The sequence below is a fragment of the Brassica napus genome, chromosome C3, assembly GCF_020379485.1.
Source record: "Brassica napus cultivar Da-Ae chromosome C3, Da-Ae, whole genome shotgun sequence".
In the NCBI taxonomy this organism is placed as follows: Eukaryota; Viridiplantae; Streptophyta; class Magnoliopsida; order Brassicales; family Brassicaceae; genus Brassica; species Brassica napus.
The window spans coordinates 69,405,671-69,428,317 of record NC_063446.1 but is presented as its reverse complement, the minus strand read 5'-3'; the positions used below and the strand labels follow the sequence as shown (position 1 = coordinate 69,428,317).

General features: G+C 35.5%; 5 protein-coding genes across 5 annotated transcripts; 1 reads left to right on the top strand and 4 right to left on the bottom strand.

Annotated features, from left to right (window-relative positions):
• Window positions 1-6,157: 6,157 nt before the first annotated feature.
• LOC125583474 lies at window positions 6,158-7,333 on the bottom strand. Its single transcript, XM_048750450.1, has 3 exons — window positions 7,133-7,333; window positions 6,965-7,046; window positions 6,158-6,704 (listed from the first exon to the last, which is right to left on the bottom strand). The coding sequence occupies exons 1-3, from the start codon at window positions 7,240-7,242 to the stop codon at window positions 6,300-6,302; spliced, it is 597 nt and encodes a 198-aa protein (XP_048606407.1). The 5' UTR covers window positions 7,243-7,333; the 3' UTR covers window positions 6,158-6,299.
• Window positions 7,253-10,049, bottom strand: LOC125583305. The gene is made up of 9 exons (XM_048749959.1): window positions 9,174-10,049; window positions 8,677-9,090; window positions 8,457-8,540; window positions 8,241-8,345; window positions 8,094-8,159; window positions 7,561-8,010; window positions 7,430-7,486; window positions 7,338-7,359; window positions 7,253-7,281 (listed from the first exon to the last, which is right to left on the bottom strand). The coding sequence occupies exons 1-9, from the start codon at window positions 10,047-10,049 to the stop codon at window positions 7,253-7,255; spliced, it is 2,103 nt and encodes a 700-aa protein (XP_048605916.1).
• Window positions 8,902-14,872, bottom strand: LOC111204801. Its single transcript, XM_048749958.1, has 13 exons — window positions 14,804-14,872; window positions 14,641-14,709; window positions 14,423-14,572; window positions 14,260-14,331; window positions 13,921-14,043; window positions 13,755-13,823; window positions 13,575-13,661; window positions 13,099-13,497; window positions 12,587-13,015; window positions 12,198-12,451; window positions 12,029-12,110; window positions 11,522-11,906; window positions 8,902-11,425 (listed from the first exon to the last, which is right to left on the bottom strand). Exons 1-13 carry the CDS (start codon window positions 14,870-14,872, stop codon window positions 11,160-11,162), a joined length of 2,454 nt encoding a protein of 817 aa, XP_048605915.1. The 3' UTR covers window positions 8,902-11,159.
• On the bottom strand, window positions 14,760-17,364 carry LOC125583473. Its single transcript, XM_048750449.1, has 6 exons — window positions 17,239-17,364; window positions 15,933-16,796; window positions 15,443-15,844; window positions 15,244-15,342; window positions 15,112-15,159; window positions 14,760-15,034 (listed from the first exon to the last, which is right to left on the bottom strand). The coding sequence occupies exons 2-6, from the start codon at window positions 16,782-16,784 to the stop codon at window positions 14,951-14,953; spliced, it is 1,485 nt and encodes a 494-aa protein (XP_048606406.1). The 5' UTR covers window positions 16,785-16,796; window positions 17,239-17,364; the 3' UTR covers window positions 14,760-14,950.
• Window positions 17,365-20,837: 3,473 nt separating this feature from the next.
• LOC125583304 (indole glucosinolate O-methyltransferase 4-like) lies at window positions 20,838-22,640 on the top strand. The gene is made up of 2 exons (XM_048749957.1): window positions 20,838-22,394; window positions 22,634-22,640. The coding sequence occupies exons 1-2, from the start codon at window positions 21,922-21,924 to the stop codon at window positions 22,638-22,640; spliced, it is 480 nt and encodes a 159-aa protein (XP_048605914.1). The 5' UTR covers window positions 20,838-21,921.
• The last annotated feature ends 7 nt before the right edge of the window (window positions 22,641-22,647 follow it).

The following is a 22,647-nucleotide window of genomic DNA, read 5'->3' as shown; positions in this document are numbered from 1 at the left end:
ATATGAAAACAATATATAAAGGTTTATTTGGTTTTGTGTTCTAATGGGCCGTTTGGCCCACTTAGTTTAGTTTTGTCTTTTTGAATTTTGTTACATTGTTATAAAAAAAACAAATACTCTTTCCATGTTTTAAAAAAATGTTTCATAAAGATAACTATTTATATTTCGTATTATCTAGCTGTTAAAAAAAATCGTTTAGTTTATTTATGAGAAAATGACACAAAGAACACCAAACAAAGTTTTCCTCCCCAAACTAGCACTCAGGATCAGAAATCACAAAAATAGGTTTCACTAAAGGGGTAATTTACCCTTATGCCCTCTTCTTTAAGTAATTAAAAAGAAAAATTTGAAATCAATTGTCGCCGTCCTCGTTTCATCGCTTCTTCTTCTCTTCATCGATGTCTTTCGTTGTCGTCGTCTCTCCCTCGTCGTCATCGTCGTCGTCTCTTCGTCGTCGTCTCTCCGTCGTCGTCATCGCCTCTCCGTTGATCCGTCGTCGTCGTCTCTCCGTTTATTTATCGTCGTCGTCGTCGTTTCTCAATTGATCTGTCGTTTCTACGTCTATTCATCTCATTCTCTCTCTCGTGTGTCTGATTTGATTAAGGTTTGAATCATTTCATTTTGTTATACATTATCTAGTTTTTGTTATATATTATTCATTTGTTGATGAATTGAAGTTGATTTTGTAGAACAATGGAAGTTTTGTGCATCTGTGGACAATGGATCTCAAAAGAATATCTCCAGTGGGAGTTTCTTGTTGATTTGAAGAGGAATGCATCAATCATTTCCATAGAAGAAGATCTACTGTACGAAGATTTGATGAAGATTGTATCTGAAGATTTTAGTGTTAAAGAGGAAGAAATCAGTTTGAGTTATGGTATTTCATTGGATATGAAATGTATTATTGAAAGTTTTCCCCCACTCTCGATAGGTAATACTCGTCAGCTCAGAACTTTCATTTTCAAGACTAGAACATTTGATGGAACCTGTCGTTTGTGTGTTAAGGTTTGTATGATTTTTTTCTTCCTTAGACTTTTCAGGATATGCTTCCTAATCAAGTATTATGCCTTACAGAACTACTCAACTTTTGCAGGTTAGTACTGATCCAGCTAGCTGTAACACTCAAGCTTCTGATACATTTGCTTCTACTGTTCCATTGAATGTCAATCCAGTGATTCTTTCTACTGTGCAGAGAGAAAAACAGGTACATTGTCCCTAATTCCCTTTTTCTGTTTGTGTTTGCATGATATGCTTCATAATCAAGTATTATGCCTTACAGAACTACTCGAATTTTGCAGGTTAGTACTGATCCAGCTAGCTGTAACACTCAAGCTTCTGATACATTTGCTTCTCCTGTTCCATTGAATGCCAATCCAATGATTCTTTCTACTGTGCAGAGAGAAAAACAGGTACATTGTCCCTAATTCTCTTTTTCTATTTGTGTTTGCATGATATGCTTCATAATCAAGTATTATGCCTTACAAAACTACTTGACTTTTGCAGAGTATTCTATATGAAGGTGTTTCTACAGTTCCTCTGAATGCTCTTCCGGATTTTAGTCATGTCCATATTGGACTTTTGCAGGTTAGTACTGATCCAGCTAGCTGTAACACTCAAGCTTCTAATACATTTGCTTCTCCTGTTCCATTGAATGCCAATCCAATGATTCTTTCTACTGTGCAGAGAGAAAAACAGGTACATTGTCCCTAATTCTCTTTTTCTGTTTGTGTTTGCATGATATGCTTCATAATCAAGTATTATGCCTTACAGAACTACTCGACTTTTGCAGAGTCTTCTATATGAAGGTGTTTCTACAGTTCCTCTGAATGCTCTTCCGGATTTTAGCCCTGTCCATATTGGACTTTCACCAACCACGAAAGGAGCTGGCGATATTAAGGTGAATAGCTATTTTAAGACAAAGAGAGAGTTGATGTTGAGGATGAAGAAATGGGCTTTAGAGTGGAAGTTTGAGTACAAGACTGTCTCTTCTAACAAGTCAAGAGTGCTTTTGAGTTGTGTTGATGAAAATTGCACGTGGAGGATGCGTGCTACCAAGCTACCTCTTTCAGATTTTTTCGTTGTTAAAAAGTATGTTCATGAGCATACATGCGATACAACACACAGGAAAGCCAACCACAGACAAGCATCTGCAAAGTTGTTGGGTTCTTTGATTTGCAGCAATTATGGAGAAAAAAAGGAAGGTCTCAAACCGAAACAGATCATTGAACAGGTCAGGATGCTGCATGGTGTTCACATCAATTACAAACAAGCTTGGAGAGTGAGAGAAGAAGCTCAGATTTTGGTTAGAGGGACTCCTGAAGACAGCTATTACAATTTGTCTAGGTGGTTGTATAAAATCACAGAAACAAACCCTGGTTCCTTGACTTATCAACATGTGGATGCTGCAGGAAAGTTCAAGTATGCATTTGTGGCTTTTGGTCCTTCGATAAGGGGATTCTCATTGATGAGGAGAGTTATTGCAGTAGATGGTACATTTCTGAAGGGAAAATTCAATGGGACTTTATTGGCAGCTTGTGCTCAAGATGGGAATTATCATCTATATCCTCTCGCCTTTGCAGTGGTTGACGCAGAAAATGGCGCCTCTTGGAAATGGTTCTTTAGAGGTTTGAGCCAGAAGATCCCGGACGCTTCGGATCTTGTTTTTGTATCAGACAGGGCTAACTCCATTTCTTCAGCGTTGGAGGATGTATATCCCTTATCTCACCATGGAATTTGCAGGATCCATCTGCTCCGCAACATCACTCCTACATATGCGAAGACTGGGTTGCTACCTCTGGTGGAAAGCGCTGCTGATGCCTATACGTGTCACGAGTTCTGGTTAATCTTCAAGGACATAAAGGATAAATGTCCTGAATTGGCTAAGTATCTGGAAGATTCTGATTTTAGGAAGTGGGCACGAAGCTATGCGCCTGCGAACAGGTATAATATCATGACTACCAACATTGCAGAGTCTCTCAATTCTATGTTGAGGATGCCTCGTGAGTTGCCCATTATCTCTCTCTCCTTGAAACTATCAGATTGACGATGACCACTTGGTTTTTTGAGCGACGCGAAGCGGCTGCGAAACATAAGCACCTGGTTACTCCAAAATTTGTGCAGAAATTGGTATCTAGGTTAGGGGCCGCAATGTTGTTGAATGTGTATCAAGTTGATCGAAGCGAGTTTGAGGTGAAGAATGAAACAATGAAGTTTGTTGTTGACTTGGAGAAGCGGCATTGCACATGTAATGTTTTTCGACATTGACAAGATCCCCTGCATCCATGCCATCGCTGCTGCTAAGCATATCAAGAGAGATGAAAACCTTTTTGTTGATGCTTCTCACTTGACAGAAACCTGGGCTAAAGCTTATGCTGAAAGCATACATCCTGGTGGAGAGTTGTCAACGTCCACCTATCCAGAGAATATTGATGAACTGTCTTGCCCACCTCCAGCTACCAAAAAGAAAAGTGGACGCCCTCCTACAAAGAGAAAGAGATCCGTTGGCGAGTTTGGGGTTCCTGGATCTAAATCTCAGTCCCACAAGTGCAGCAGATGTGGCACAGGAGGGCACAACAAGAGCACATGCGAGAGGCCTATAGGATGAAGTTCTACATTTTTATTGATTATTATTTGGATGTTGGCTATTTGATGGTTACATGATATGCACCAGACCATATACATTTTTTCTTTTGGAACCCTATCCCGAATAAGTATGATTTCTTCCAAATTTTGTAATATACAACATTATCTTTTGATCTCATTTCAATTCTTAGTTTAAACTTCTTTGCTAGAAAAAAACACAGTAATATTCAACTATTCTGGAATCCCATCGTGAAACTCAGAGTTTCTTTCCAAAGTTTATAATATAACGTTTGCGGTTAAATTCATCTATGTGGACACTTATATCAGATGATTCACCTCAGCCTAGCGGCAACACCACCTATCTTTCCAAATCTGAAACACTTGTCCCGACCTAGTTTCGATACCCCTTGGAATCAGATTTTTTTTAAAAATTATTACAGATAAAAGAAATATATTCTGTTACTTACTTCACCTAACGATTGAAACACACTTGGTCTAGTGGTATACCTTATTCCGCCTTTCCTCCCAGACATTTCAGGTTCGAATCCTGGGAGATGTGTATATTTTTATTTTTTTTTCTCCAAATTTTGCTAATCACAATTTGTACGGTTAAATATGTTTATGTGGGAAAATCTACCAGATGATTCTCCTTGGCCTAGCGGCTAAACCACCTATCTTTCGAAACTTATACACTTGTCTCGACCTGGGTTCGAATCCCCTTGGAATTAGATTTTTTTTTTAACGGTTCCTTTCTAAAACAGACATCATTTATCTCAGTAACCGTTCAATAATCGAAAGGTTGCTTTCTAAACCATTTTATAGTAATCGAAGGGTTACTTTTCGTTCTATATATACAAGGGAAGATATCAGATCTCTCTTTTACTGACTTTCATTTCTTCTGTGTTTTTTCTTTTCTCATTCATCAAGTTTCAATGGAAGGGTCAAAGAAGATGATGAAGCGTCCCATAAAGGAGGTTTACGGATCTGATGCTTCCGATGGTTTCAACAAAGGAAAGGCGGAAACTGTGGAACGTTACAGGGCTCTTCTTCGTTTGTCCAACGAACACAGGCTATCTGAAATTGAATGGCATCAGGCAGCCAGCAAAGCAAATTCCATTGCTTCCCAAATCGAGTTGCTTGAAGAGATTATTAAGGCTAAAGGAAAATTTGACTTCACTGCTGAGTTGGAAAAACTCAAAGAACTCATGGAAGCGGATGGAATGCTTGCTGATGTGAAGGTCAAAGTTCCTGATTGGTGTAAGCTTGTGGAAAAGTGGCTGTTGGATGAGTAATCTCATGTTATGATCTTCTCTTTTTTTATGTTTTAAAGCTTATGTTTTAAGAAACCACATTATGATTTGTTTTAAGAAACCACATTATGATTTATTTTAAGAAACCACATTATGAGTAATCTCATGTTATCATCTTCTTTTGTGTTGTGTTTCAGTCAAAACAAAACAAAAACACTGATTAAAATGTAGAGGATTAGTGGTCTTATATCTGGCTAATCTCGGTTTCATATTCGTTTCTGGAAAGCCATCCTGAATTTGACATAAAATGCGGTTAAATTCATTTATGTGGACACATATATCAGATGATTCACCTAAGCCTAGCACACTTTTATTCATCTTTCGAGAGTTCACGAGTTCAATCCAAATCGGATCACATTCTTTTTCATTTTTTTTGTAAACATTAAAGGAATTTGTTTTTGGAAAGCTATCCTGAATACCTAAAATGATATCCAGATTATATAAATCTATCGTCGGTGATTAAATAAATTCACATTTACACTGTTATCGAATATCCACCATAGCCTAGTGGCAAGCCCTTCTACTCTTAGTGTACCCTTATCACACAATAAGCCGTGTTCGATCCCCGTTGTGTATACTCACATTTTTTTCTGTTTTTAATTAAATATTCAAAAGTTAACGAGTTCAATTGACATCGGATCACATTCTTTTTCATTTTTTTTGTAAACTTTAAAGGAATTTGCTAGGCTATGGTGCATTTTGCTTTCTCACTCTTTTTCTGGAAACCCATCCTAAAAGTACCATAAGCATTTGACAATTCATCAAGACATCCTAAAAAATTTTCAATAACAATCTAAATGAAAAAAACGTTAGGGATAATTCATTACAAACTTAAACTTAAACGTTAGGGATAATTAACGTCAAAGTAGAAAAACAGAGTAAAAAACAAACAAATATGACATTTTCACTTCCTTTGACCTTCCTGGAAATCTTTATCCATAAACTGGTCGAAGATCTCACAACATAGCTTGCTTCGTAAGTCCATCGCAGTTTCATCATTTATATTAGCCATGCTCTTCAATCCCAGTGACCTGCATTCCAGCATCTTCACAACAAAAATACCACAGTTGTATGGAAATTTTGTCTTTGGAAGCCCTTCTGCAAACTTAACTTGAAATGGACTGATATCTTCGAAATTAACCTCTTCACCAAGAAGTTCCATCTTTATGGCACTAATCAACACTGTCATAAATACCCAAAATTATACAATAAATTAATCACCAACAGACAACAAAATGAATATGTAAAAATGCATCACAAGCACAAGCAGCAAGAGACAAACTTTTATTTTCTAAATTAGCTAAAATTCTTTTTTCAGGATACGCATACTTTCACAATCCTATCCATAATCAATGTAACAATATAAATAAAACTGATTTTTCTACACTGAATGATAAAATTAATAAATCACAAAGAGTTTTTACCTGCCAGTTCTTGGATTTGATTAAGAGCACGTTTGATATTTGCTTTTGGAAGACCACAATGGAAGAGTGTGATTGTGTTATCAATCAATTGTATCTCCACCCCAATATAGTGATAGCTCAACTTATCTTCAATGACACCATATATAACATCAACATCTTCCAGCCATACCTTCTTTGGATGTATTAAACCTTTCACAAGTTCGCCTACACAGCCCTCCAATAACGTTTGTTTTTTCTTATGTGGCTTCCTGACAGATTCATAAGCGTACCCAACCACTTCTAAGAATCTGACTGGTACAAAGCATGCTGCTGGAAGATTGTTGTTGCGGAACCAAGCACCTTGCTCAACCCTCTTACAATTTAGCATTTCAAATGCAACATTTATGTGCTGCCAATGTAACAATATAGTTAGAAACTTCATATAGAACTGCTATAACATGGACATCTAACATAGCTCAACTCAACCTCTTCCTAAACATATGACACAATCAAATATCCACAAAGCATTATTACCACTCAATAAGAATCGAAACAGAGTTTGTAAATACAAAACTCAATCATATCCTTTTCCTAATCACATTGCATCATCCAGAACCACATTAATTATTAACATTAAATAAATAGAAGACAGAACAGAGTGTTGATTACCTCTTTGTTGAGATTCTTTTCTGCATCGTCCATTTTTTGAAAGAACTCTTTTTCAATTTCTCTTCCATTGATATAAAACGGTCTGTAGTTGATAAAATTAACTAGTATCAATCGAAACTTTTACAAAATAAATTAGGAATATTTATGCAAGGACAAAAAGTTGCTTACACACGATATATGCCCCGTAGATCCATCCAGTGTGCAAGCCTTGAAAACCGAGGAAATTCAGGTGTCACAAATGGATCAATTGGAAGGATTACCTCAGGTGTTACAGGCATAGGAGGGTTTCTAGGTCGTATTGGCCTCTTCTCTTCTCGCTGTAGAAAAGGAAGCAAATCTACTGGCTGAGCATTTGCTTTCTTCTTCTTCTTACAAGCGACAGCCTTCGCCTTCCCCTTTTTGAATGACAAAAATTCAGATACATTTATATCTTAATTCCTAGTATGATGTATAAATATTTCATACCTTTTTATCACCATCTCCTTCACTTGGATTCACACTCTGCGTCTGCTCTTCTTCTATCTGAAAAACAATACCGAGATATTAAACAAATGACATTATTTTTCAATTCAAGTTATCCAAGGCATTTGTTTTACCTTTTCTGTCATCTTCCAAACACCATCTACCCATTTTCTTGGTTTTCGCATCTCAGAATGGTTGAAGTGAATTTGTTCAGTAGAATTGTTCAAAGAGACAAAACACGTGCCATCAAACAAAATGACTTTAACTTTTCCAGCGCACCAGGCACCATTGTCGAACACCTCTACGTCATCCATTAGCTCATAACTTTTCTTCGCTCCAGGTCTCTCAGGTGGTGGTTGAGGACGTATTCTGTCAATTGATACACGTGTCTCAACACTCCTTTTCCTCTTCTTTTCGTCCAGAGACGGTGCGGAGTACTCAACTTTCACCATCTCAACCCCATCAACCAAATATGTTGCCAACACATTTCCTGGATACCATTTATGACAAGTATTGTCATCTTGTGATGAAATCTCCACATTTGCTCCGATCTCAAAGGTATTTTGAACTCTGCTTTCTACATCCTGTGATGGTTTAGATTCAAGGATATCCAGTCATTTTGATAGTTGCTTTATATTTATTAAAGGTTTTAAAATAAAAGTAATACCTTATTTTGCTCGTGAGTCTCCTGAATGTTTGGTGAAATGTTCTCATTCATAAGCTCGTGAGTCTCCTGAATTCAGGAATGGTTTCATGAACACGTACAAGGGCTTCCAAAAATTACTTGAAAAGTCCATTTTTTTAAAGAATGTACCTGTTGCGTCTGAATTGGAGTAAGGACTGGAGTCTCAATATTCTGTTGAGCTATTGGAGAACCAGGTGTCTCTTTCGTGATCTCATTCATAGGCTCTCGTGTATCCTGAAGTCAGGAATGGGATTATGAACACGTACAAGAACTTCCAAAAATTAATTGAAGTACAACCAAATTCATAATTTTATAAATACCAACAGTTTTCAAAATTATACTTGCCTCATTGTTAAGTTGTTCATCTGCTTGATCTGTATTGGCTTCACCTTGTCTGGAAGCCGTCTCATGAAATGGAGTTGTGTCAGTCTGTGCAAGTAGAACAAAAATTAGGAAGGCAATCCTAAATATGTATAACATCTTCCAAAATTACTTGACAACTAAAAAAAAAAACTGAATCAAGAACTAGATAAACATTAATTTTAATTTCCGAAAAAAAAGTTACCTCATTGTTTGGAGTTTCATATGAAGTAACTCTTTGTAGTTTCTCTAGTTTTGTCACACGTTCTTTAATCTGTTTCCTGTCTTTTTCAATCAAACACAAACGATCGTTCATGATCCTTAAATTATCTCCCACCATCTCGCTGATTCTGTTGATCTTTGATTCCAAAGACTCCTCCTGATACGAAGAAGAAGCTTGACTCATCCCTCCATTCCCAAACAGTAAAGATGCTCTTCTTATTTGTTCATTAGCACCGTATAGGTCTACTGACATGTTTCGCCAATCTCTAATTTTAAACTTATAACCTCTCTTGGATAAATCGGCCATGTCATCCAGATCTTTATTAGCTTCGTCTTCCATGCAAACATCAGCTTCTGGATCATTAGGAATAGGAGGTAGGATGCATATGACCTTAAGCTGAAACCAAAAAAATAATTAGCTTTTAAATGGAGAATCATAAGGCAAAACAGAAACAAGAAAAAAATAATGTAAAAACTAACATGATCTTTGATTTCAATTAGGAGAACATCTATCAGCTGTGGAGAAGCTATTTGAAGGTACTTCTCACACAAAAATATTGGGGTAGACGGTTGAACGCTCAGAATAGGAACCACTTGACTGAATGCATACTGTAGCAAAGGTACTGACTCAAGTATCCATATAAGAAATGCCATAGGGAATCCTTGCAAATCATAATTGTTTTTGTCGAGGCTTTTGTCGACAGCTCTCTGAAGTGATTTTAACAGCAAATTATAAGCTGTTCTCCCCCATGGGTATGTCATCAAGACATCCATATCCTGCGCTATTTTCACATAATCCAAAGTAAAAGTTGTGCCACCGTCGAGAAGGCTCTTCTGTAGTAGTATGCTCTCAATCAGGAGGAGCATTGCAAGGCAGAATCTCTCATCAGAAGCATCTTCTCTTGTGTTTCTGAGCTGCTTCTCCACATCCTTTACTGTATGAGTACGCCCTTTTAGAAAGTCCCACTTAAATCTCTCGGTTTCCTCTCGTGGTTCTCTTGCTTCACCACTACATTTCAAACCAGTCACCATGTGGAATTCTCTTATAGAGAACCTCATTGGCTGAGCACCAAAATGGAACCAGGATTCGTGTCTCTTCACTGTCTTGATGCTTTTGGTGAGAACTGCGTGCACTATCTTAGCTGATAATTTCAAAGACCTCTCTCCAAGCTTGATCACCGGACCCAAAAACGTCCCTCTTATTCTGTTGAACTCATCATTTCCTAGAATTTCCTTAACAGTTTTGATATAAGCAACTATCGAGTGTTGGTTTATCGATATCGTCTTCTCTGGCTCTGATCCAATCGGATATCTCAGCTCAGGCAGTGCTAGTCTTAATGGTAATGGATCTCCCATCTTGTTTCAGGAAGGGTTTCCTGAAACAATACAAATCCTTCCTGAAGTCTATACACATGCTTTCACATGAACTAGAATTCTACCAATCATATTAGGTTAAAACGAGCAAGTCAATACACAAGCAAAAACCAGGAGACCAATCTCTCAGAAAGAAAACACACATAAGGTTGAATCTGCAGGAAGGGTTTCCTGAAACAATACAAATCCTTCCTGAAGTCTATACACATGCTTTCACATGAACTAGAATTCTACCAATCATATTAGGTTAAAACGAGCAAGTCTATACACAAGCAAAAACCAGGAGACCAATCTCTCAGAAAGAAAACACACATAAGGTTGAATCTGCAACATACCTTAAAGAGATAGAGCTCTAGAAATGGTTTTTCTCGGAGAATAGAGAGAGCTCGCGTAAAAGATCGAGAGAGAGAGAGTTCTGGAGATGGGTTTTCGTCGGAGATCGAGAGATATGGAGATGAGAGAGAGATTCGAGAGGCGGAGACGAGTGAGATTCGAGAAGTTAGAAACGGCGAGAGTGTTGAGACGGCAAAAGTTTTGTCTTTTTCCAATCGAAATGTATTGGTTTTGGAAACCTATCCTATATTAATTGGTTTAAGTATGCTTATGTAATATTCTTTAACAGATGATTCACTTCAGACCAGCGGTTAAACCGAGGCATTTCATAACACAAAAGTCTCTCTATCCCCGGGTTCGATAAGTGGTGGATTCAAAATCAATTTTAATTTTTTTTTGTGTTATAGTTTAGAGTTAAATACAATTAAATGTAATCCTTTAACAGATGATTCTTCTTTGCCTAGTGGCTAAAATCCCACACTATCCAAATACGCAAACTCTCTCCCTCTGTGTTCGATCCTTTTTGGATCTAAATTTTTTTTTTTTTTGTCTGTAAACATCACAATTTTAAGCTTACAATTTTTTCTGGAAACCCATCCAGAAACATTATTTAACCTTCCAAGATATATGACCCAAAAAAATACTTGATATCCTTCCAATCTTTCTTATGTAACCAGACGCCAACAACATAACAAAATAAAACAGTCATAACTAAAACCGAGTCTTAACTAAAACAAAAAATGTTTTGATGCATCATTCTCATTTCCCAAAGCTCTCATCCACAAATTGGTTGAAGATCTCACAAGACAAGGTTCTCCTTAGCTCCAATGCATTGTCATCATTAATCTTTGTCATGTCTCCTATCTTCAATGACTGGCACTCCAGAATCTTGACAAGAAATATCCCACAGTTGAAAGGATGTTTTGTCTTGGGTAAACCTTGTGCCTGCTCAACCTCAAATGGAATCATCTTCACTTTATCTACCTCATCACCAGAAGATTCCACCAGCAGATCAGAAATCAACACTGTCATATTTAAAAATCAATATCAAGATAGAATCAGTTGAATATTTCAAACCAAGAAACAGTTGAATACATCAAATACAAATTGTTTATATATACCTGCCAACTTTTTCACTTGAGGAATATCAATGCTGTTGCTTTCCTTTTGAAAACAATCATATACTGTGATTCTTTTCTTCTTCAAATGAATTTCCATCCCAATCCAGACATTGCTTTTTTTTCCAAGAGTAATCCCATACACAACATCAACATCTTCTCCCCATGTCTTCTCTGGATATACCTTCCCTCTTACAATATCTTTAAATAAATCGTTGAAAATCTTTTTACCTTTGACCTTTTCTTTCTTGTAAGCCAAATCATGAGAGAGCAAGCAATGCAAGAACTCCATAGGTAGGAAGCACGCCTTTGGAATCTTGTAGTTGTGGAACCAAGCAGCATTCTCATTTCTTCTGCAATTTAGCATTGCAAAGGCTCCATCAATGTGCTGCAAAAAAAAATGCAAACATTATCTATTTTGTTACTATCTAATTCCTGAAACTAAACAAATCCTTCCTGAATTTTTTTTAAAAAAAAAGCTCAAGGCAAGAACATATGTAAAGAAATTACCTCTTTCTTAAGGTCCTTTTTTGCATTTTCCATGCTTTGAAAGAAAGATTTCCTTATCTTATTATCATTGATTGATAGGGACCTGTAGTCGATTGAAGATTCAAAGGAATTACTAAACCTTTTATACATAAATATAAGAATATATAGACAAGGACAGAAACATGCTTACGTTTCATGCATGCCGGGCTTTAATGTCATCCAATTTTGAAGCCTTGAAAGCTTATGTTCCGCAGGAGTTGAAAACGGATCAACTGCAGGTATAATCTCATGTATTACAGTTAAAGCCGGATTTCTTTCAGACTTGAATGGAGTTTTTGTGTCTCTAGATCGTTTAGGCACCCTCTCGCTCCTTCTTAGGAAAACATTATCCATTCCTGAATTTTGTGATGAGGCAGCAGCTTTCCTTTTCTTATCAGGCTTCACCTTTAATCAAACAATAGACACCAAGCAAAATATTATCAAATTTGTTGCAATCGGAATTTCTGGAAACCATTCCTGAAACTAAAATGTATGTATATCAAACAATTCACGTGAAGTATAATTCAAGTTATGATTTACCTTATCTGCCATCTTCCAGACTCCATCTTTCCATTCTCTATGAATTCGCAAATCTGAATGTTTGAATAGAATAGTTTCCATAGAAGTATAGAGACACACCGAGTATGTGTTATCACCAAGTACCATGCTAATTTGTCCGCTGCTCCAGCCATTGTTGTAAAAGACTTCTACCTTATCCATCATCTCAAAGGATTTTTGGTCACTAGTTGGTGTTGCAGGACGTATTTTGTCAGCCGTGATAGTATCCTGAAGTTTCTGAAGTCTATGTTGGTCTGCGAAGAGTGTCGTGTACTCAACTGTCAGCTCCTCTAGTCCTTCACACAGTTTAAGATCAACAACCTTTCCTGGATACCATATTTCGTCATCAGTAGACAAAATCTCAACCTCTGCGCCTATTTGAAAGTGAGCTAGAAGCCTGCTTACTTCAACCTATGAAAAATGAAGATTCAGTAACATCAGCGGTTTCAAATTGTTAGAATAATAATTAAAGATCAAATATACTCGATGCATACCTCGTTTGTTTCTGAAAAATCTATAGCACTTGTCTGAAGATGCTCTGTTTTCTGAGTAATAGGCGGTATCTTCGAAACATGCTCAGTAGTAGGTTCAGTAGTAGGCTCTGTGGAAACTAGCTCAGTAGTAGGTTCTGTAGTATCCTTGAGATTTTCTTCTGCTTGATTCTGCTCTGATGGTGTCTCATCGGATTGCTCTCCCTCACTTGTCTGAAGGTGTTGTGTTTGCTGAGTAAGAGGCTGTGTAAGAGGCTGTGTCTTCGAAACATCTGTGGAAACTAGCTCAGTTGTATGTTTTGTAGTATCCTTGAGATTTTCTTCTGCTTGATTCTTTCTGCTTGATTGTGTCTCCTCTCCCTCACTTGGAGAAAAATATTGGGTCGCAGTTTCTGTCTCACTCTATAAGACAAAAGTAAATGGTAAGAGTTAGTTGAATAGAAAAATATTACATAAACATTTTAAATATTTCTTCTTACCAAAGCATTCTTATTTTCTTCAATAACTAGTGCAATTAGTGAAGACAATGGAGAGGAAGGTGTGTGATGCACAGCATGTGTATCCTCCTGTAATAACAATAAAATAAAAGAGGTAGTTATGAAGAAGTTTCTACAATTTAAAATTCAAGTTGTACTTATGAAAGATATTTCTATGCTTACCTTTTTATTGTTTGCTAAAATGATCTCAGTTAATGGTTTTGTAGCCTCATACGTTCCCTCTGTTACCGTCTGCAAAAAAAACAAAAAAAGTCAGGAAGGGGATCAAAAACACGTACAAAAGCTTCCAAACATTACTTGAAATCTCCAAGATTTTTTGAGCATTTACCTGCTGTTTCTGAATTGGAGTAAAAACTTGAGCCTCAATACTCTTTGGAGATATTGGAGAAGAAGGTGTCTCATTCATTTCCAGTGTTTCTTTTTGCGAAGCAGCAGGTGACTCAATCACAATCTGCAAAAAATATCAGGAAAAGCCATCATGAATACATTCAATTATAATTTCTAGAGTAAATATTAACTCATCATTTGTTTTTCCTTCTTCTTGATTAGTTTTGGGTGGCGTCTCATCAGTAGATGTTTGTGTTTCCCTCTGCCAAAAATTAGAAAGGTCTATATATGTAAATCACCCAAAACTAATTGTAAACTCCAACTGTCATTGAGCATATACCTCTTTTGTCAGATTAGGAGTGAAAATTTGACTATCAAGGGCAGGCGTGTCATCCGATGGCTCTCTCTCAATCTGTAAAAATTATCACGAAGGCAATCCAGAGTACGTTCTAAAGCTTCCAAACATTAACTTAAAAATCCAAGATTTTTTTTTGACCATGTACCTGCTGAGTCTGACTTGGAGTATAAACGGGAGTTTCAATACTCTTTGGAGCTATTGGAGAAGAAGGTGTCTCATTCATTTCCACTGTTTCTTTCTGCGAAACTTGACTCTGAGCAGCAGGTGACTCCCTTGTTAATTTCTCTCTCACAATCTGCAAAAAAAATATCAGGAAAGGCCATCATGAATACATTCAACTATAATTTCTAGAATAAATATTACCTCATCATCTGGTTTTCCATCTTGATTAGGATTGGATGGCCTCTCAGCAGGTGACTCACTTGTTTCTTTCTGTCAAAAATCAGAAAAGCCTTTATATGTAAAAAAATCACCCAAAACTAATTTGTAAACTCCAACTGTGAAAACAATATCATTGAGCATATACCTCTTTTGTCAGATTAGGAGAGAATACTTGAGTATCAAGGGCAGGAGTGTCATCATCTGATTCATTCATTGTCTCCTGCAAAAATCAAGAATGCATTCAAGAATATGTACAAAAGTTTCCAATTATTACTTCAAAACTCAACAATATTTATTGGTTACATACCTCATTTGTCAAATTAGGCTGTTGAGACATTGGAGATAAAGGCGTCTCACTCGATGGTTGCGTGTAATCCTGCAAAAATCAGGAAGGCATTCAGGATTTTGTACAAGAATTTCCAAATATTTTCTTAAAAAATTTTGAGCATATACCTCATTTTGTTGAGACTTTGGAGATGCAGCTGATTCAATCATTGTCTCCTGCAAAAATCAGGAATGCATTCAAGAAGTACAAAAGCTTCCAAATATTACTTCAAAACTCAACAATATTTATTTGTTACATACCTCATGTGTCAAATTAGGCTGTTGAGACATTGGAGATAAAGGCGTCTCACTCGATGGTTGCGTGTGAGACATTGGAGATAAAGGTGTCCCACTGGATCGCTGTTTGTCAAATATTAGGAAGGCATTCAAGAATATGTACAAGATCTTCCAAAAAATACTTGAAAATGCAAATGTAAAAGAAGATGTTTTGAGAATTTACCTGTTGTGTCACGTTAGTGGGAAAAACATTGTTGTTTCCTTCCAACTCTGACACACGGGCTCTAAGATGCATGTTTTCTTCTTCCAGTAATGACATTCGATCCTTCATGCTCTTCAGATTCTCCTCCATTACCTCAATGATCCTGTTCACTTTTTCATTTACTGAATCCTCATCAATCGGAGTAGAAGCTTGGCCAGTCTCCTTATTTGCCATCATTTGAATAAGAGCATCCAATGTTTCAAATGTGTCTACACACCTATTTTCCCAGTCATCAGCTGTAAGCTTGTACCCTTTCTTTGTTACATCTTTCAGTGTTTCCAGCTCGTCACTATATTTGTCTTCAATGGAGATATCATCTTCTGGATCATGAGGAATAGAAGGTAGTATGCAATGGACCTTCAGCTGAGAGTATTTTAAAAAAGACCAATGAGAAACATATTAAAAAGAAGAAGCCAAATAAACTGAGAAACATATACTTGGAAAAGCTTACCTTTGTATCAGCTTCAACCTGTAAAACCCTATCAAGTGATGGATTCTCTACGTCAGTGTATTTTTCACACAAGTAAGTCGGCCCAGGAACCTCAACTGTTGGTACACACTTACTGAACTTATTCCTTAGCAAAGGAATCGACTCTAGTATCCAAAGAAGGAATACTAGAGGATAACCTTGCAACTCAAATTTGGATTTATTCTCCAAATGATTCGCGACAGCGTTTTGAATTGACTTCAGGAGCACAATGTAAGCCTCTTTCCCCCATGGATATGTCATATCCTGTGCATTTTTCGCATATTCCAAAGGAAAACTCCCTCCTTTGCTCTTCCGCAATAATATGCTCTCTACCAGGATGAGCATTGCGAGGCATACTCTCTCCTCAGAAGCATCTTCTCTTGTGTTTCTGAGCTGTTCCACCACGTCACTTAACTTATGACTACGCCCCTTTAGCAATTCCCAATTAAATCTATCTGTTTCCCTTCGTGGTCCTTCTAATGCACCACTACATTTCAAGCCTGTCATCATATGAAATTCTCTTATAGAGAACCTCAGTGGCTGCGCACCGAAATGGAACCAGGCTTCATTCTCCTTGACAGAAACGATGCTTCTAGTGAGAATGGCGTAGACCATCTTTGCTGATAACTTCAATCCTCTCTCACTGAGCTTCATTATAGGTCCCAGAAATGATCCTCGGACTCTTATCATCTCATCTGGTTTTAGGATGCTGTCAACAATGGAGATATACTCTGAGCCGGAATATTGGTTGATTGCTGACTTTTGCTTTGGCTGTGAACCAATAGGATACTTCAGCTCTGGCAGTGCTAGTTTTAGAGGTACTGAATCTCCCATCTTGTTTCTATCCTGCGTAAACAAGGAAAAAAAAATTTCAAACTTTTCTAGAAGGCTTTCCTGAAACAACACAACAAATGCTTCCTGAAATTATTATAAACACTAGACAGTTTCACAAGCAACAAAAGACTCATAAGCAAATTCAAGACCCTGTCAAAAACAAATGCTTCCTGAAATTATTATAAACACCAGACAGTTTCACAAGCAACAAAAGACTCATAAGCAAATTCAAGACCCTATCAAAAATATCAACATTCCTAATCAAAACAAGACTCCAAGCAAAAAAGTTTCAAAATGTGTTACCATACGAGTTTCAATATTCAACATTCAATAGATGCAGCAACAAATGCTTTCTGGAAATCTTCTAAAAACATTCAATAGATGCAGCAAGAGACAACAAACTTTTATTTTATAAATTTGTACAAACACACAGAAGGTTGAATCTGCAACATACCTCAAAGAGATGAATTATGCTCCAACAACTTTGTGTTCCCACAATTCAAAAGTCTTTCATTTGCTTCGCTGGTTAATAAGAAAGAGTAACAAACAAATCAAAATCAAAACGCAAGCTTCACAAATTTTAATTCAAAAACCCTAATTTAAAAAGTTACATAGTGATTTGTGTCCGATTTTGAGAGTAGAGAGTGTGACGCTGATGATTAGATAGCTGGAGAAGATGATTAGCGAGCCGGAGAAGATGATTAGCGAGCCGGAGACGATGATTCCCGAGCCGGAGACGATGATTCGCGAGCCGGAGAAGATGATTCCCGAGCCGGAGACGATGATTCCCGAGCCGTAGACGATGATTCGCGAGCCGGAGAAGATGATTCCCGAGCCGGAGACGATGATTCCCGAGCCAGAGACGATGATTCGCGAGCCGGAGACGACAGTGCCGGTGAGGGTTTGGAGATTCCCGAGCCGGAGACGACACGGTTCGAAGAGTCGCGAGTGAAGGAAATGAATTTTGTTTGTTTTTTTTATTCTTATAACACAAGGGTAGTAGTGACATTTTGCCCTTTAATGAATGTCATTTTTGTGACTTTCATTTCCTAGTGTCATTTTTGTGACATAAACTTGAAAGGTGTTCTTTTGGACAATTGCCCTTTATTTATTATTTAATAATAATAAACTATAAATTTCAAAATTTTAATTTAATTAATGGAAATACTTTTGATTTAATTTTTGTGAAAATTGACAATCACAAAATGATGAAAAATCAATGTTTTGATGATATACAACAGAGGAGTTAATTTGGATTGTTTTGTATATTTTTGAGCTACTTTTTTTCAGAGACATAATACGCTTTCTAATGAATTTAAACTAATTAACTATAAGGTTCTTAAATATATATATAAATATAGATTATTTTTGTATTCACATATTATGAATATAACTTAGTACTCAAATTGGCATTTTTACAATCTTGACAGATTATGACATCTGGTTTTATTGATACATGGGTGATGATTGGTTCGACCGTGGTTCTACAATTTAGCTGTTTAGCTGTAGGTAATTTGGTTGTCACTACTGTAAAGTTGTTATTGTAGATTTTTTTTACAGAGATTTTTGATGTAATTAAATTTGTTGTAGTTATAAGTTATAGTCTATAGATATTTTTAAATAAAATATGTGAAATATGTGATCTATATATAAAATCATTATTTTTTATCAATTAAATAGTTTATATTAATATTTTTTATAAATTATTAAAGTTTACTGTTATTTAAAATGTGATATGTAAATAATATTTTTATTATTTAAAATATTTCAATAATTTTAAAAACATTCAAAATTAAATTAAATATTTATAGATGTAGAAATATTTCAATATTTCAATAATATTGAAATATTAATTGTAAATATTTCAATAATTTTAAATATTTATAAATTAAATTAATACTTTAGTTTTTTTGTTGTAGCTTTAAAAATAAAAGTAAAGCATGATTGGTAAATATTTGTAGAAACTTGATGTGAGTTTTAACTTTTAAAAATAAAGTTACAATATGATTGGTAAAATTTAGTAATTTAAAAATAAATAAAGCTAAAGTAAGGAGATAAAGCTCAACCGATGATTGTGTAGTTCTTTTTTGACTTTGAACCGTGATGATTGTGGGGTTGACTCAGATAAACTGAATATAAGTTGACTCATAAAGGGGAGCAAATTTCAAAACCTTATTTATTTATACACCGTAATGAAAAGTAATCATCAAATGTCTAGTTTTATTTTGGAGTTTAAAGATGTAATGAGCTCGCAGGAAAAAAAGAAATGAAAGTATGAAACTATGCTAACTTTGACTGCCATTCGTTGCTCTTCTTCACGGTTCTTATCTGGCATGCCTTGGCCTGAATGGCATTAACATTTTGTCACTTCGTTTATACATGAATCTAGATCTGGCTGAATGAAACTTTCCCATAGTTCTCGTAGATTTCTTTGATCCCGGTTCTCCTTCAAGAAATGATTCACAAATTCCCCAAATGCTATAGCACAAAGCATGGCGGCAGCAAGAAACAAAACCATCTCCACTGACTTCTTGGGAGAGTCTCTTACCGCGAAATGCACGGCTGCATCAACAAATATCAAGATCAATAACTAATAATAGACCATAAAACTTAAACTAGTATACATGCATGTTTTTGTGTAAATACGAAACTTAGTTATAATATCGAACATGGAAGAAGATTCCAAGGCGTGTTATAATAAGAAAAAATAATGAACGCAATAGTTACGTAAGCTTATCACTAAAGCTACAAATAAGAGAGTGAAGAGGAAAAGGAAAGGAAAGGTCTTACGGTTTCTGGTCATCGAGCTTCTTCTGGCAAACAGTATTCGGATTGGGGAAGTTAAACTGAAAGACGGAAACATGAACATGTTCAGCAAACCGAAGTATAAAATCTCATCGACCCTAGTGGGGACTGGGTACCTTCATCTTCTCTGGTACGGCCACAAGAGAAACGGCTTTGGCAATCGACGATTAGGTTTCTATGCTAAGCAAATGTAGAAACTTATACGAAAAATAATTAAGGGGATTTATTTGGTTTATATTCTAAAGAATTTATGGCCACTTTATTAGTTTTGTTTAAAATTTTCTTTAGATACTAGGTTAATACCACGCCTTGCGAAATAAGATTATGTATATAAATGATTTCTACGTATGATTATTTTATTTTGTGTTCATTTACATATTATGAATATAATTAAATTAGATTAAAAATACAAATCAAAACAATACCTCTTGTTAATTTATAATATGTTTTGGTAAATATATCAAAACAATTGTTTTATTTATTTTATATAGTATATAACTAAATTTCATTGATATTGACATAATATATAGTATTTTAATATAAATATTTATTATCGAAACTTTCTACTCATATGCCATTATTAACATTTGTATATTTGATGTAACAAAAAAATTAAACCATTAATCATAAAATTTTTAATGTGAGATTTTTAATACAACTTTCAAAATTAAAATATTAAGGTTTTAATATTTTTCAATGCAAATTTTGAAATTAACTTATTTATGTAATTTTTATATTCTATATTGTTTAATTTAATATATATATATATATATATATATATATATATATATATAATATGAATATCTATTAAATGAGACTTCATATTCATACGATTTTATGATTATTTGTATCTTATTATAACAAAAAAGATTAAACTATTGATCACAAAATTTTTAATGTGAGACTTTTAAAAATTTTAGTAATTTATAGTTGTTTTGAAAAATTCAAAATATAACATATAAAAAAATCTAATTTTTATTATATGGTTAATGTGATTGTTTAATTTTTTTTAAATAACATAAAATTAAAAAAATGAGAGTATACAAAATTGTTATCAAATCTTTATTATTCATAATCATTCATTGTCATATATATGTTAATCATATTAGGTAATTTCGTAGCTTTTATTTAAGGAAAAAACGAAAAATATTATTTTGTACACTACTAATCAATTTGATAGTTATTTTAATAAAAATATAATATATGTTTAGATGAACTAACATATTTTTCGAATGATTCTAAATGTTTGACTCAGTGGTTATATTCTGTAAATGCTCTTTTGCCTTCTACTTTTTGGTTTTTATTTATCGTGTTTGGTCTTCTCCTCATCTAATTCTTTTGCATCTGTTCTCTTTCACAAGATGTCCCACCCCCTTACTACGTCTTGGTCTAACAGTATTATATATCTTCATAAGCTGGTAGTTTCGTTTAGGATAAAAGAAAATCAATATCATTAAATGTAAACGAAAAAAATCAAACGTAAACAAATAGTTGTTGGTTTTTAGTTATTATGCAGACATGCAGTTAAACCTTTGTGGTATGCTCTCTTTTCACTTTTCATTTGCAAGTTGCACATGTCTCCACTCCTCGTTAGATATTATTGCGCGTGGGCCATCCAGTTTATTACCAGATTTGTAATGGATGTTGATTTGTTCCAGTGCCGGTCCAGAACAATTTGGCGCCTAAAGCAAAATTTCGAAAATATGCCCTTTGGAAGTATTGAACTCAGCACCTCTTGGAGATATAAAAGCCTTTCAGCCACTATACTAAAGAAATTACTTGAATCTGATGCCCCAAATGTTTTTATAAATTTTGGCGCCTAAAGCTCTTGCTTCATGTGCTTTAGTCCAGGGCCAGCCCTGATTTGTTCCGAACCATGAGATTAGCGTCACTCTCGAGGTTGTGCCGAACCAAGAGATTGTGACAATCCGGATATGTATATAGTATGAAGGTTACGTTGTATTCTTCATCAAGTAAACATGAATTACTTACCTTATTTCCTTATCATATTACATCGATAAAATATTATGATATATTTTCTTCATATATTTACTTGATTTTAATTGACGCAAGCAACTTTTAGACCATTTTTAAATATATTTTGCATAAAATATTATAGTCATAATATTTTTCAAAATAACTGACGATAATGGTTTCATTAATCCGCATGAAAATATTAGGCATAAACATTGGATCACCGGTCACCAAACCAAATGTCGGTACACTTGGTTTGATATCCCTATAAAATGGCACCAAGGGCAAATGTTGAACTCACCCTCTCTTCCCATCTCTACCTCATCTATCTTGTTCAGTTACCAGCCAAATAACAACAATGAAAAACCATCTTCAAGATCCCTTAACCAGTCACTTGAATCCCTGTCTAACCAAAAAAGAAGAACAAGCTGACCAAGAAATGATGAGCTTACAAGCATTGAAGATCACAACCACATTGGCTTTCCCCATGATTTTCAAAGCTGCTTTAGATCTAGGCGTCCTTGACACAATTGCTGCCAACGGCAAAGATGTGTGGTTCTCGTCTTCAGAAATAGCTTTTGGTCTACCAACCAAGCCCACCAACCCCGAGGCGCCAATGTTGCTAGACCGAATGTTACGATTACTCGTCAGCCACTCGGTTTTGAAGTGTCGTATAGTTGAAACCGGAGAAAACAATCTAACTGGAAAGATCCAAATGGTATATGCAGTCGAGCCAGTTTGCACGCTTTTCTTAAAACATGGTCATGATGAGTCGGGTTCACTCATGTCCCTATTCATGGTGCAGCATAGCCAAGTCTATTTTGAAACTTGGTACGTATTTTATTATTTGAAAATAGGCATGCCAAGTTAGTAGTTTATACTCAATCGTGTTTAATCGGTTAATAACCTTCTAACTACACCAATCTTCGATAAAGTGCTCATTATTCACACTTTCTCCAACATTGTAGACATTGTAGTAGACATTGTTACAGCAATAGAACCAAAACATGGCGACCTTTTCTCCAACATTTTTTTCAGCATGGACATGTTGATGTTAACACACTGTTCAGGTGGTAAAGAGAGG

Excerpts from the sequence above, each read along its gene's own strand:
- LOC111204801 (XM_048749958.1), bottom strand. The coding sequence starts at position 14,872 with ATGAATGAATCAGATGATGACACTCCTGCCCTTGATACTCAAGTATTC. Across the intron at positions 14,573-14,640 it reads ATGGAAAACCAGATGATGAG|ATTGTGAGAGAGAAATTAAC; the intron begins GTAATATTTATT and ends TTTTTTTTGCAG. Across the intron at positions 13,824-13,920 it reads CTCCAATTCAGAAACAGCAG|ACGGTAACAGAGGGAACGTA; the intron begins GTAAATGCTCAA and ends TTTTTTTTGCAG.
- LOC125583473 (XM_048750449.1), bottom strand. The coding sequence starts at position 16,784 with ATGGGAGATTCAGTACCTCTAAAACTAGCACTGCCAGAGCTGAAGTAT. Across the intron at positions 15,845-15,932 it reads AGGTTGAAGCTGATACAAAG|CTGAAGGTCCATTGCATACT; the intron begins GTAAGCTTTTCC and ends AAATACTCTCAG. Across the intron at positions 15,035-15,111 it reads CAAAGTCTCAACAAAATGAG|GATTACACGCAACCATCGAG; the intron begins GTATATGCTCAA and ends TGATTTTTGCAG.
- LOC125583304 (XM_048749957.1), top strand. The coding sequence starts at position 21,922 with ATGAAAAACCATCTTCAAGATCCCTTAACCAGTCACTTGAATCCCTGT.
- LOC125583474 (XM_048750450.1), bottom strand. The coding sequence starts at position 7,242 with ATGCCTGTAACACCTGAGGTAATCCTTCCAATTGATCCATTTGTGACA. Across the intron at positions 7,047-7,132 it reads CTACGGGGCATATATCGTGT|ACCGTTTTATATCAATGGAA; the intron begins GTAAGCAACTTT and ends TATCAACTACAG. Across the intron at positions 6,705-6,964 it reads AAAAGAATCTCAACAAAGAG|CACATAAATGTTGCATTTGA; the intron begins GTAATCAACACT and ends TTACATTGGCAG.
- LOC125583305 (XM_048749959.1), bottom strand. The coding sequence starts at position 10,049 with ATGGGAGATCCATTACCATTAAGACTAGCACTGCCTGAGCTGAGATAT. Across the intron at positions 9,091-9,173 it reads TAATTGAAATCAAAGATCAT|CTTAAGGTCATATGCATCCT; the intron begins GTTAGTTTTTAC and ends TTTTGGTTTCAG. Across the intron at positions 8,011-8,093 it reads AGACTCACGAGCAAAATAAG|GATGTAGAAAGCAGAGTTCA; the intron begins GTATTACTTTTA and ends AAACCATCACAG.